This window comes from Bombus vancouverensis, chromosome 10 (assembly GCF_051014615.1).
Source record: "Bombus vancouverensis nearcticus chromosome 10, iyBomVanc1_principal, whole genome shotgun sequence".
In the NCBI taxonomy this organism is placed as follows: Eukaryota; Metazoa; Arthropoda; class Insecta; order Hymenoptera; family Apidae; genus Bombus; species Bombus vancouverensis.
In genome coordinates this window covers 14,050,826-14,066,802 of record NC_134920.1, presented here as the reverse complement: position 1 = coordinate 14,066,802, position 15,977 = coordinate 14,050,826, and the positions used below count along the sequence as shown (strand labels likewise).

At 34.5% G+C, this 15,977-nt stretch overlaps 1 protein-coding gene across 1 annotated transcript in view; it reads right to left on the bottom strand.

Annotated features, from left to right (window-relative positions):
* Nucleotides 1–15,977, bottom strand: part of dsb (scavenger receptor class B member debris buster) — a 38,550-nt gene that overhangs the window by 19,480 nt on the left and 3,093 nt on the right. The window contains exon 2 of the mRNA XM_033346306.2: nucleotides 2,960–3,749. Within this exon, the coding sequence (XP_033202197.1) occupies nucleotides 2,960–3,140 (181 nt within the window). The 5' untranslated portion in view covers nucleotides 3,141–3,749. The remainder of the gene's footprint in view (nucleotides 1–2,959; nucleotides 3,750–15,977) is intronic.

Below are 15,977 nucleotides of genomic sequence, written 5' to 3'. Positions count from 1 at the left end.
CAAGAAATAAAACTGCGCTACAAAAACGAACAGCATTCTGGCAAGTACAAGATCGAAGTTTATATGTATATGTACATTCTCGTAAGACATTACTTTCAATAATCTCTCGCATATGGCAAATGCGTTACCTGCTTTTAATCTCGTATCGTAGTCAATGAAAGAGAATAAAAGAATAAAAATGAAACCTCTGATTTCGTAATTAAAAAGATAATACACTGTATCGTTCGCGATATCGATACTATAGCAAATAAAGCAGCTTCTAATTCTTCAAATGCCAAACAACATCGGCCATCAACGTCAAACGATAAGATGAAAACGTCAAAAGACGTTAATACAATGCTACCAAAAACAGTTTCACGTTCCTGGGATTAATAATGGGACGAGATGTCTGGAAAAATAGTCTATAAGTCTATGAAAAATGTATCGAGGGTGTCGATCAACAGATAGTTGAATTATTATGAAATATATATTTATTTCCAACATATAAAAAAGAAAAGAAAGCTCTGTAAGAGAACCGTTATAATTGGCAGGTTAACCGTAGTTAATATTGGAAAGTCAGAATTAGAGCTTCTTTACTAAGAAGTTTGCTCGAATCGCTGCTTTTTCTTATAGGTTCCTTCTTCCAGAAAGCTCGTCAATGAGCAATCGCAAAGACAAAAAACCTTTAATAATATTACTAAACTCGTGGCAAAGAAATCAAAGTTAAAGTACGTGTTGTTATTTCTATACTCGGAGGTAAGATCAGAATAGCTATTATTTGGATAAATCAATCACACCGTTCTGAGCCAAAAAACAACCTTTATTACACGCGCTTACAAAAACTAGGGATGAAAACAAAAAGGCATCTTAAGCCTATCGATTAAATCTATCGATTGTAGCTAGGGTTATCCTCTAGTTGCTATTTCTTATAACTAACGCATCTGCATATGAATGGCGAGCACGAACTCACGTTGTCATTTTCAACAGTACGAAATCCATAAGAGCAACGATGAGACGTCATTCTGACGATTCTGTTAGTTCGATAGTGTTTAAGAAGACGTTGCTTTCACCTTATTAGAGCGGAAGACAAAAACCGAGAAAAACTGGTTCGGAATGATACGCCACTTCGAAAGTGTAATCCCATAAAAGCAAGCAACGCAATTTGTAGAAACAACTGGCTGGTTTCTCTGTAGCATTTGCTATAAGCGAAAATACAGGACACGATATCGATGTAAGAATAGAATAGTGAAGAAACTATTTCCAATAACGAAGTTCGAGGTGCAGTAGGCTAGTAGAACGGGTTGCCCTACTATCGTATATGTTACGCGTCTTTCTGATTATGTTTGACTATAGCCAACATGCTTTACAGTCACGAACGTCGGTGCATGGCTTGGTCAGAATCCGATCCGAACGCTGCAGCGCGACGCGACGTCCCGTTCTCTTCGAAACTTTTCAATCGAGTGAAATTCCCGGCAATAGCCACTGGCCAATTGCATGGAAAGTTTGAAAAAGTAGAAAGATTCCAACGAACTTAAAGAAATAACTTAAATTACCGTACATCCATGTTGCATTCTTACGTTTATGCAAAAGATGATATAGGTTTGATTCTTGTGGTATCGAATATTTATGAAATGCTTCTCTTAACCCATAATCACGAACGTTTCTAAGTTTTGCAATCGTCGGAACGTTCGTTCGTTACAAAGAAGATATACTCGTTTATTCATTAATAACGTTATCAAATTATGATAATCATCAAATTATTATAATTGGAGGTAAAATATATAATACTGTATAATATTATAAAGATTATAAGTTATAAAGATAATTTACACAAAAATATAAATATTAATTTCAATTATTTGGTAAATAATCTGTAAAAGAATATATAATAAATAAAATTTGAGCATTTTATGTATACCATATACGTATTATAACATTGAGCATATTATATATATGTAATAAACTTTATTGATACGTACTTGCACCAGTTTACGTACCTACTTACAGTCCAGTTATTTTTGTCTCTAGTTACATTCTTTTTAGTTAATAGTATTCATATCGGAAGATCTTTCGCGAGAAATTTTGTCCAAATAAGATAAAATATCAATTTCAAGTTCGTTGAAACAACGCCGATACAGCGAGTGCATTTGGTGAATTACAGTTAAGTCGAAAACGACTATCAAACGCATTCCTTACGATACATGGAGAAAACGAGAACCTCTTATGATAATTCAAGTTTCTCTGGTAACGTTAAGAATTTCTTCCTGATTTTAAGGTGGAAACAGGAAAACTCTCTAATCTGTTATACATCTTCGAAGGAAGTTTAACTTTCAGAGTAACATGCCTTTTAAGGATTTTTATAGCAACTTTTTTCGTGCTTTTTAATATCGCGACGTGTTGTTTTAAATTTATTTATTACGCAAAAATACAAAGTTGAAACTATCGTAATAAGTTTACTATGTATAATATGTAACTTTTATATCGATATTTTAATAAAACACGAAGATCTTACAATTATGCATTTGCCTCTAATAATTGCTTATGTTAGTTGGAAAAACGTTTAAAAATTTTCTTATATAGAGTAACGGACTAAGACGGTAGCTAACTAAGTATTTAGGTATAATTGCATAGGTTTAAAAGAATATAGTATTTGTAGAAATACTCGGATTTGCGTCTGAAGGTAGCCAAAACCAGCGATAATATCGTTTAAATACCAGAAAAACAATTTTCGATGTTTCCTAACTTCAAAAAAGATCTGCCAATTCTAGTCTGTCGTTTCATCAAAGCTTGGCAAGAATTACGATCACCCTCGTATTTAAATTTGGAAAAAAATTCAACCGCGTTATCTCACGGAATTGAGATTCTGATCGTCGTACTTTCGCGGTACAATACACGCGCTAATGCTTTTAAACACCGGATCGTTTCATCACGATCTAACGGAACCATGCAGAAAATCATAGAGTAGCTACGATATGCTTACCGTGCTTGAGTTTCCCGTTCTTTGAAACGAGGAAGGACAAGGGTCGTGGAACCTTGTCCGTGCACAGGCCATCGTGTTGACTCGTTCTTTGTCCGAATAGAGCGTTTCTTCCTACTTTCATGTATTCTTTCCCCATCTTCTTTGGCGAACTGATCCCTAACAGTGATCCGAAGAACTTCATTTTGAGCTATTAAGCAATCAGATTTCACGATAATCATAGAAATTTCACAATTTTCTCGAAACTTGCTCTGACTTTGCTTTTCTAACGTTAACTTTTCTAACGCTATACCGATCAGGCTTCGGGAAGTTATTCTTCGTCAAACGAAGTTATACTACGAGAAACGTCGAAGAGATCGCGAAAGCGATAAATACCGTTGCTAGAGTTAGTATACTGTTAATAGTCTCACTATTAAGATTCACGGTAATTCAAGTAATTGGATAATTCGTGCTCTGTTTATCGCCACTATACCGTAGAAATTTTGTTTCGGTTGATCTACGATTTGTTACGTTTTGAAAGTATCGTTTCACGTCACTTCTCCGAACATTGTTCCCGGGGATGTACGCGATCTCTTCTTAAAACATCGTTAACAGAAATAGTTTGCTGTTTTCTTCGCGATCGGGATCGATTCTTCCTTGCTCAAACCTATTTCCCTCTTCTTTACTGTTAGTTGATAGCTCGAATTACGCTTTCACGATCGTTTACGAGATGCTATTCTCCATCTTTAACCTCAACGATCCTCTGCGATTTTCGCTCAGGCATCGCACGCTTCTGTCTTTGCAGGGTCGTCTTCTGAAATAGGAAGAAGAGTCGATGTTAGTAAATTGTTAAGCTTTTTGTGCACGATGCATCAAAGACACGTAGAAGGGAGGAAAGCAGTATCCGAAGAAGTAATATAGAGACGATAGCCAGATTCAGATACGGTAACGAGAAAAGATTTTGATAAATTGCGGGCGAAAACAAAAGTGAAGAAGCGTAGATACAAGCACGTACGTATCATTGCCTGTAACTATAATTATAAGTATTATTTGAATATTAATTAGATACGTTATTCTGACACATGCAGTATGTATTTATAACTGATAAAAAGTAAAACTACTTAGAACTCGTAAGGTTTTCATATTGAAATATTCAATATACTTTATAACAAATGTTCTTTGGTTTAATTTTTAAATGTATTGAATACATCGTTCTACCCCTTTCCTACTTTCCTATACTTATTACTTTCCTATATTTCTGTATAGAAATGAATCGCAAATCCACATTTTTACTTATACGAAAATAATTTTTAATAAATATATACTATAAATGAAACCTCGATAAAAACGTAACAACATCATAGAAAGTGTAAATATGAAAGTTATTTCGGTCTCTATACGTATAATGGTAACAGGGTTAAAGGTTGAAGAAAACGAAATTTCAAACAACACGGAGAATTCCTAATAGTACTTACACTTTCACTATGAATTAACACAGGTACATAGTATTTACTTGTGTGCTATATACAATGGTTATATATGGTCGGGAAAGTAGTAAGGAATATTTCTCTCGTTATAATGTAACACCGCGTTATGTTACATAAAATATAATCGTGTTTTAGAGGAAAAATATTGTTTCGAGATAAAAAAGATGCCACTACTTTGTCAGAATTTGTAGATATTTGTTGATATGGTTTGTTAAAAATTAGGAAAAAGTTTAAATCCCTTAACGAAGTACGATTCTTTGACTTCCAATCGAATCATCGTTGAACTTCATAAATTTTGTAAAATTAGAATTCTTTCGTTCGAGTTGGAGGTATGAAGCTACTCGTTGACCCATTACGAGAGAACCTCGAGAAAGCTATTTTAATCAGTTGCTATTTACCTTTGAATTTTTAATGAAATCTATCTCAAGATATTCCAATTTTTAACACGTACACGCAAAAAATAGAAAGCGCCGATTGAAGGAAACTGTTAATCTGTCCAACATACGTTACGAAACATACGAACGTATGTAATTCGTGTTGAGTGAATTCTACTTTAAGCATGACATTCGCATCTTATTACTGTTACAGTTTATACCCTTACGTATACAATATTTCATAATTTTCGTACCATTGTATATTCGTGTAAAAACTATTTACATATATTAAACCTTATATCGTCTTACCGTTTATAAGGCACAATTATTTCGAAAACGACTTTATGATTTTATGACGCAACATTATTTATATTTTCATTCTTATTCTTTATGTGCATTGCGATATAACGGCATATTTTCTTCCAATTGCACGTATGACGATAGATGTATCCCTAGGAGGGAGTCCGCTGCGATATAAAGTTTCGTCTAATTTCATTAATCTTCGATACTTTCCACTTTTAAACCATTTTTAACCAGATATGGTTTAATTAAAAATATTTACACTCCTGGTATACAATGGTATACAATTGTCGACTGTGTAAACGTAAACTTCCTTGATTTACTAAACTAATATTTGTGTAACAGGACCATAACGGGATATTTCGCAAGATATTAGAGATAACATTCTGTAAATATCGAATTCCCGAAAGGTATCAGAGAGTAATTGGCCTAACTGTATTTTTATTTTCACGAGGAATTTGTCTTCGACGATAGTCGTCGCACGAATACATATTTCACTTCGATATAAGTATTATGACAATTTCCATCTTATTTTCACTTCCCATATTTTCTATATCGATTCATTAATGTGTACTTTAAGTAATTTGTCCGATTATTATGTTAAAAAATAGTATTATTTTATTACACGTACTTCGTTTATCTACTTTAGTCCACGAATTTGTCGATAAAATATTTCGTATACATACTTTTGTATACATAGTCACTGAACCCCGCGGAGCTTTTTCTTTGTAAAAATTCCTTCAGGCTCTGTGCAGACGAGCAACGCTTCATCGTTGCGGTGTCGTCGTACGATTCGGCAGGATAATATTTTTAATTGTGCAACGTACACGATCCCGCTACGATATCGCAAGTGCGACGTCTCGGTGTCGTTGCGATCTCGCGTCAGCGACGTCGTGCGATTTATTTGTAGTTATGCAATGTATACAAGTCTGCGATGTCACAACCGAACAAACGATATTGCAGTGATTGCAGAATTGTCGCACAGCGTAACAACCAAATATAATATCGATATTTTCGTTTTAACGTTACTAACGCGCATCGTTAATTACCTTTCTCCATCAACTGGATTCTTTCGACATCGTATCGTTAGCAGCAGAAATTCGGAAATATGGAATGTAACGCGTGATAACTATCGCGATGAAAATAGGAACAACCTAGCCCGGATGAAAATCCATGAACAGCTCTACACAAATTTTAGAGAAACGTCTAACGCCGGAAAGACCGCGGTTAGTAAGTCACGTATGGTGTAGCAAACAAATGCGCGAATCGACAATCATTTTAAAATACCTATTTACCATTATTTTCGAATATTCTAACATGTCTGTAAAAGATTATACACGAATACGACTGGAAGGCTGGATGTGTATATTTTATTCATTTTCATTACAGTGCCGGTATCCTTTAGCTGAATTCCGCTGTCGATTCATCGAACGACTCGATACTCGTACGAAAGTAATTAAAAAGTTTGTTTCATCCTCTTTCAACCCCTAAGCGTCGTGGCGATGGCACCTTTCGGAAGATTACCATCGTATAGTATTTTCTACCATTTCCTGTAATAAAATATTTGTATACTAAATACGCAAAACACTGCTTCGTGCATAGCTACGTTCTATCCATAGCCAGTCTTGTATCGCATAGCGGCACCGCAACGGGATCGCAACCGGTGTCGTGCCGCTCGTGTGCATCTCAGAGATCGCGGTGCATCTGACAGATACAGTAGCTTAAAATCTAACTATGCTGTAGCGCTTATTTTTTCGAAAGAAACTAAATATATGAAGAGTCTTTAATTGTACTAAAATTAATGCAAACTACGATATACCAGCCAACGATCATACCCCGCTGGAACCACTCGTTCTCGATCAGCAAAACATAAAATATAGATATACTTGAGGTATGTATAAACTACGTAATTACTAATTTAAGTACAAAGAACGAACAATTATAAACTTAAAAATATCTAGAATTAGATTTTACGTGCGCCTGTCGGATGAACCGCGATCTCAACCGTGACATGTAAATGTAGAAATATACATACTATTACTATACGTGTAATCTGTAGGCGAAGTGTTTGAACTATATAGAGTGAAAGCGTAGGTGGAGAAGGACGAAGGAAGAGGAGATAAGAGACGCGTGTAAAACTCTCAAGCCGTCAGACGAGAACTATACACGACGAATAAAAGAAATTCCAAATAAATATAGATTCCAAAAATAGTAAACAAATTACAAAACTGATAAAAAAGTTAGTTACAAGATCGTATTAATCGTTTAAGCCAATTATAACTTACGTTAACATACTGTGAAAAGTCCCGGCCGAGGAAAAAACTCGAACGACAAAGAAATAGCCTTGTCAGATGACTAGAGCTGTTACGCATAACGAAAATAGGATTTGTTCGATGATAGACACGCAATGAAACCGTTACATCCCCGAAGAGACAAGATAATGATTCTATAGCCCTGGGAACTGAGAATTTCCTCGACAAGAATACGAGATACTTGACAGATCATCGCGAGACGTTTCAACTCGTAACCAATTATTCGTTTTATCGAAACAATTGCCAACCTTATTACAAAAATTTAACAACTACTTCAATTATATCGGTTCCCCTCCTTAAACCATTAAGGACAAGTTTATAAATTTTTCTAATTTCGTGATATGGCATATTTTGACAACAAATGCAGAAATTATCTTGCGTAAAAATTGCACGAACTTCGTGGAAAATTCGATATTTCATGGCAGTGATTCAACGACGAACCGATTTCACCGACGTATCCATTATAGAAATGAACGAGTGTTGGAAGTGAAAACTATTTCAAACTTTCAGTGCCTAGATTTCGAAAAATGACGAAATGAATATAATATCCTTGGAAAGCTTGTTGGCCGTAATGTAAATTTCTGTACAAATATCTTACAATTATTGAGAAATTATATATGAATGCAGTCGACTTGTTATATACTTATCTATGTAAGTACGTACGTTACTCCTCACTGAAACATTAATCAAGCGATTACTTAAACACATAGGATAATTGGTTCTTTCTACACGTGTTCCACTTATCCATATCGATAATCTTCTAAGATTTGATTTTCAAAGGCGAACATATACTTAATATTAGTATTCTGAAATACACGTTTAATAATACAAAATGGAATACGTTATTGCTCGTCAAACAAAGTAAAGAGATATTTGTTTTGAACTATTTTATAAATATTCCACGAATAAACATTAAACATTGATATTAAACAAGCGTGAGAACAATGGTTTGTAACTGGAGATTTACTTTTTACGTACATACTTCTTATTTATACAAATATTGTACTCTGCTTTAGTTAAATACTCCTTGTTCAAAGAAATATCGCAAATACTTGTATAACTGAATTAAGTCTGATTCGAGGATCCAAATGCTAAATACAAAAAATTTGAATAACGATTCACTTTTGAACAGAAATATAATAACAAATATTTGTATTATGTGTGTACAAGTAAATTATTTACTAATACGTATTTACGTATTAATAGTACGAGAAGAAATACAATTAACGTAATCGGGATGTTGTAATATTTACGAGAAGTATAACAAGAACGATAGTAGAACAAGTAAATAGTACTTAATGGAAATTAATACCGAAACACTTTTTCCATGTAAACACGGTATACGTGCATCGTAATCTGTTATGTTTCCCTGGATGAATTATACGGCACGAACGATTAACGAAGAATGGCATAATCATACTAGGACATAATCATGACATAATCGTAATCGTAACTAGAAAGAAATAATTATACATTCGAGTCACAGAAATTATCAAGTTTCAACTGTCTAATTTACAAAACACGTATACGTACGCATACATATGTGTTACGATACATTTTCTTCGTTATAGAGGTTACATCCGACGTTAGCATTACGTTAACCATCAGCGTCAAACGTGCTGAATGTCGATGTTTTCAAAGATCTGTCAGTGATAACGATTTGGGATCACTGCGCATTCCATTGAGAATTGAAGAAGTAGCAAATGAAACAATTAAAACTCTATCTTGTCTTAGAAAATCGTTTAATGAGAAATTTTAACAGATGTTATTATCGATACTCGCTGCATTAACGTATTGATAATAAAATTAGCAGATGATTGAACGTGAGTACAGTTGGAAGAGTGATTTCAAATTTGCGACGATGGCGTATAGCGTTCTATACAATTGGAACAGGTCGAAACTGTTTCAAGTTATTAGAACGAAATACACTGCGGATAGATGTAATTTTATGCGTTTTATTACATGTATATTTAATTAACATTTACGTTAGAAATTTATTTGAAATGAAATTCTAGGATTATAGCTGCACTAAACGCCATATGGTTTTCTACTCTCTACAAAGATGTATTTAATACTTAGGTGTTAAATACCGGAAGTCTTAAATACTTTCTTTCCTAGAAATTATCTCTATACAACTTTCATTTCCATATATTTTTAATGAAGCGTGTTATGACAGATTATATCGATGAGAGAGTATACTAATATACATCCTTACGTAGCTGATATACTCGTTAGAAATGATCGACGTAATTAGAGAAAAATATAGACTTTTATAAAATTTGTATAATCTTTCAAAAAATATAACAATATCTTTACGATCAAATGCCCCGTACACGACATAAATAACATCGTAGATCGATTATAACGTAACAGTGTTCTATTTGTGCAAACGATGGATCTATGTGCTTGTGCCAATACTCTATTTTTCTGTAAATACTAATCCTCTAATACTAATTTCCTCTAAATTACGAATACAAAACTGAAAATGTTACGTATAAGTTAGGAAACTGCTGTTGTATTCTTAAGAAATTTTCAATAATTCTTTTTAAAATATACCGTTTTGGAAATGGTCGTTTTAATCTATGTTTTGTAAAATGAATTTGTTCACGCGCGTTAGAAATTCAAGTATTAAATTACCGATTAGAATCAAACCATCCAAGTACGTTATAACATTACCGCTTTTTGATATCCTAAAAACACAAATCTATTTTATAAAAATCTGTTTAGTAAACGTAATGAAACGTAAATGTTACAGTAGCTCGCGATTGCATCGAAGTTTGCAAGACTCGATAAATTAAGGAAGAATTGCGTTGGGTCGCTCCAGGGCCTTAAGAAATGTTTAACGATCACGTGTATTCGCTACAAATGCAGATCGAAGTACATATAGATGCGTGGATACATATGTACGTAAGTACATTGTACATGTACATTTTACACGCATTTGAAATTTTCAACGCTCATATCGCAATCCTATATTGCCTTTCCTTGCTCTCGCTATCATTCTTTCTTTTTCTTCTCCTCTTGGTTGGTAGAGCACGCTTTGATCGAGATTAACGTCGAAGCATTTTACGATTGCTACGTGAACAGAAAGGGATGGACGTTTTAAATGCAACGCATCTCTTCGATAACGAGATTTTCGGTCCTATCGATCTTGGAAATTTTCTGCCATTTTTTCGCGAAAAGGAAGTTCGTACATAAAGATTAAGATGTTGTTCTAGAAAATAGTTTATACAATGGAGAGAAGAATTTTTGGTAATTATTGGGAATATGGACGACCTCTCCGATTTCAATGACGTTGAAATATATCGTCAAGGTCAATATTTTGAACAAGTCTTTTTTTGCGGACATCTTGAAAATTAAGTATAAAAAAAGTTGTTCAGAATGTTAATCTTGCTATGATACATATATATTTGAAGATCACTAAAATCGGCGATGTCATTCCTATTCCCAATAATTACCAAATTTTTTTAACAAAATCGTCGTACGAAGTCAAGCAAAGTCTCGCTAAAGCGCTGTTTTATGTATTTTATATACTTTTTATAAAGATATTCGACTTTTAAAAATCAGCCTGAGCTAAGTGGATAGATGTTGAAAAATCATCGAAAGTTGTCAGTTACCAAAAGCTAGCGCGTACCAAGTTCGATTCTACGTTTCATCTAGTAAACTCTAGTCTTTCTAACTCCTCCAAAAAAAAAAAAAACGCAAACTGGTTAGCTCGATTAAAAAAAAAGTTACTCTGTTTTCAAGGACGTTCGAACACTTTCGTGAATTACTTTATGCATCGCACGAAAAGTGTTGAAATCTATAAAAATATGTATTTGATGTTTCTGGTACCTGCTACGATTTCTTCATTGAACGATCACAAAAGTTATTCAATGATGTATCACGATAATACCGTTGGTATTCTTGCGATTCGATCGTATCGAACGTTTTAGAGAAAGCGGTAATGCATGGTCGCGTCTGATGCCTACCATTTCGTTTCGTATTTGGAGCGTAAACCATTTTTGAAATTTGGTATAGCAATGATTCTGTATAATGTTTCAAGCTACATTTACTTTCATCGATATGCTACACCTTACTTTCAATTTTCTATATCATGTTACAAAACTGTGCGAGCTTACAGTAATCGTTATATTCTGTAAAGTAAAGTAATAATAGCTATCGTTATTATAAAAGTGTATCCAAAATAGAATATGCGTTACGTTTGTTTTGTAGTAAAGATACGACAATTTTACATTTTTACATTTTCTTTACAAAAATATATAAATAAAGAGATATTAAGAAATATCAAGGTATTTTTATTACTTTTTCATTGTTTGTACGTTTCTATGAAGATGTTTAAAACGATCCTGTTGAGATTTACGAGGAGGTAACACGCGGACAGCTCCACGCGGCATACGCGATTACCGACCGTATGTCCTGTGTATCGCTTGAAAACTAAAATCGACCACCCCTTATATACAGGGTGGTTGGTAACTGGTGGTACAAGCGGAAAGAGGGTGAAAAATTTTTTTTTTAATTTTTCCATCGAGACAACGATCTACAACGAGTGAGATCCGTTATAACGTACCGCACGCGTACCGAACGAACATTCAAAGTCGATTTTCTCGAAAACAAGGCCTCGAACGAAAAATTTTTATTCTATATTTTCGACTTCTTTTTTCGCGTAGAATCACCCCCTTTCCGCTTGTACCACCAGTTACCAACCACCCTGTATATAAGAAAAAATTGTTCAAAATGAAGACCTTGACAAACGTATTTCAAGGTAACGGTTCGGTACCTTGAACCTTTATACGTTAATAACGTATCAACGATTTAACGATTCAAACGGTTTCTCGACGATTCCATATCTTTTCCTCTTCCCATACAATTGTTTGGTCGAAGGATTATTTTCTAACGCTCGCTACCTCGATGACACTCGATGGCGCTGAACCTTCTTCTAATTATCGATTATTTAAATATGAATTTCAATTTAATTACGAGTCAAACGTCGACCAATCGGTGCAATTTACGTCGAATGTACTTAGATGTGTCAACAGCTAGCGACAATTCAAATAAAAAAATAATAAATGTTACTCAAAGTGAACACAGGAAAATAACGGTAAACGATTATCTGCGATGTCCTAATTGCTATTACATGAGTAGTGGGTATATCAATATTGACTGAGTTTTTTCTATTTAACTCGTCAAATGCTACTACGACAGTGCTAGACGCAGAAAGTATTTTCTCAAATATTTAAAAAATTAAATTTCGTTATGGCCAATGCAAAATTTTCAATTTGTCAATGATCCAAATGGGAGAGAACCGAATTTAATTTGAAGGTGGAATTTAACAAATTCTAAGTATGTTCGATCGATAACGATGGTACAACGTATTTCGTATTCGCTGACTATGTAGAAATACGTAGATATAACGACCGCAAGGACGAATGGTGTACCTGACAGAGTTCACTTGCCGTCTATTTGCGAAGGAGGAACTGTGATTCCTGACTTTCCATTTGCGTCCACGAGGAGGGACAGAAACAAGCGTGACGCACATTTCCTACCGTTATTGCACCGAGAACCTACAACCAGATCGGGCTTTCACAACCTTTCGACATTTCCGAACGAAGCAAAGTCACAATATCAAGGATATACCTACGAACTAACGAACTTAATTAAAAACCGAAAATTCCGAAAAAGGAGAATTGAGTTTTATAATAATTTTGTTAAATCGTTGATATGCAAATATATGTAAATAATAGGAATAAAAAATAGGACTGTATATGTCGTATAAAATAAGAACACGTCCTATAAATGGAAACCATTTTATCAAATTACGTATCGCCACGCATTCCACGCATTCCACGCTCGAGCATCGCCTCCGTCGAACATATTTGCTCCGTACATCGGCAATAAATAATCAGCGTTTGTCTATGGTACTGCTATACTATCTCACGAGTCATTGTACATTAGGTTGCATTAATAATCCGACTTGATGCAAGCACGACAAGGCAATGTACGACGTGCCTAGTACTAAAATAAACAAATGCGATGAAAACGATGGTGGTTATGGATCGTTTACGTTAAAACTACGCTATCTATCACCTTCGATGGCTATCGAACCTTGAAATCTTGACTGGTCGAGTTGGTGTACGTTAACGGCTACTTAATTTCCTTTTTCTAAAACGGCCACTTATATAGAAATATCGATTAGTTCCACAGTTTCTTGTTATTTATAGAAAATATATAGAAATATTTTCGAAAAGGAAAGTCTAACGCAACCGCCTTTATCATAAGTGGGATATTACGAGCTTAACTACGGTAGACATTATACTCGTCGATATAGATCGACAACAATCGAATAGATATTGTACTCGTATACATCGCGTTACAAATATAACGAAATCCTAAATAACAAGCTCCAAGTTGAATTAGTAACGAGTTTGTCTATCGATTAGCATACACCAAGTAAAATAGAATAGCTAAAGAGATACAACTTAAACACAGATTCGTTTCATCTATCAAATATCGTAACGAGCGTTTCATTTCGCATATTTTACATATTTTTGCATCTTGTATCTCGCTCTATAAATTTTACTTGGAATTCTGTTTCTAATCCTCGTTCAGAAATCAGACTATACGCAAAGAAAATCGTATTCTATTTCTTTTGTTTGGATATTAGATCATCGTCCCAATACCGCAGCCAATACATCGATACTACCCGCTACTACTAGCCATCCGATCGACCAACAAGAAAACGCTCGATCGATCTTCCACTCTGATTATCTGCCAATTCTTCGCAATTCCCATAAAACGAACGCAACGCAATCGCATTTATACAGTCATTACCGACGTTTCTTCAGTCACACAAACGTTTACGCGCTACGATCGCAACGTCGTTAAACCAATTTACCGAAAGTCCACATCTGGACAAATTGTCAAGAGTATATACAGAGTGGTTGGTAACTGGTGGTACAAGCGGAAAGGGGGTGATTCTAGGTAAAAAAAGAAGTCGAAAATATAGAATAAAAATTTTTCGTTCGAGGCTTTGTTTTCGAGAAAATCGACTTTGAATGTTCGCTCGGTACGCGTGCGGTACGTTATAACGGATCTCACTGTAGATCGTTGTCTCGATGGAAAAATTAAAAAAAAGTCGATTTTCTCGAAAACAAAGCCTGGAACGAAAAATTTTTATTCTATATTTTCGACTTCTTTTTTCGCCTAGAATCACCCCCTTTCCGCTTGTACCACCAGTTACCAACCACCCTGTATATATGTAAGAATACGTAAAGATAATATGTATAAAAGAAAGAATTCTTTTTGTTATCAAGTTTTCAGCAAAAGTTGTTATTTTTTATCGAAGATTTTGAAAACGCTTTCTCTTTATACAATCGATGCTACTATTACAGAAAAATCCTGGTAAGCGAAGAGACAGACGGTTCGAAGTAAACATTCCAGATATCGTGGAAAAGATACAGGGAAGCATTTATCCCGAGCTTGTGGTTTCCATTTGAAACCGCAATTCTCGATATTTTTACGATGCTCTACGTGAATCGTGATAGAAGTTTATATCGTTTGTACCATTGGCTTGCATCCAGTGCCTTATTTCGCGTCTCCATTATTCTCATTTTATAAATATCAATTTCCACGAATCATAGATTTTTCAGTTTCCAAGCTATCTTCAAGAAAGTAGACGATATATTTATTGCAAAATTTATTACATTCCGCGATATATCGAACTTTATTTGGTTTTCCTTTCCTTTTCTCCCTTCGCGTTCATCCTTTACATTTTCTTTGTCATTATCTTAAATCAGTTAGATTTCATCGAAAGATCGATGACAGTAACGTATCACGGTTCCGATCAATTACGTCACAGTATTCGCGAAAGGTGAAGGAAAAAATTGATACTCGAACGGTTTCACCGTCTAAGAACATATAACAGTGGAATAAATACAATTTCAAAAGCGTTAGGTAATTTTCACCGAATGATTCGGCGATATTACAACGAAGAAGATCGAAGCCTTCTTCGTTATACTGTGAATTGTTAGACAATCCAGCGAGAAATCCAGCTTGGCGATGTTGAAACGCGAATCATCGATACGTCGTCAGTCAGATAAAATGTGTTTTTGCAACGGTAAATTAGCAACGATATCGTCTACTAGATCATCGAATTCGAAATTTAAATAACCAACTTCCCGCACTTGTGAAACGAGTTAATTTATTTTCAGGTCGTTAACATTTTATATTTATAAAATTACGAACACTTAAGCAAAGGAGTGTACCTCGACGTGTAAAATCCATTTTGTCTCAAAACGGGAAAGGCCCAAAAATACGTTGCTATATCAAGGTCTTTGAAAATAAAGGGAAAGTCGACTTTGTCACTTTTTACCGAGTATTGCTTTATCTTTGCTCTTGCTTTATGTAATAACACGTTAATGCAGACGATCTTTGTAAAATATCGACAAAATACCCACGAAATTACTCGAACGTTAAACATTTAAAAAGTCCACTATGCTATTTGCTGTTAGTTAAATTTATTTAAGCAATTACATAAAGGTTTACGTTCGCGGTTAGGTTTGTCGTAATT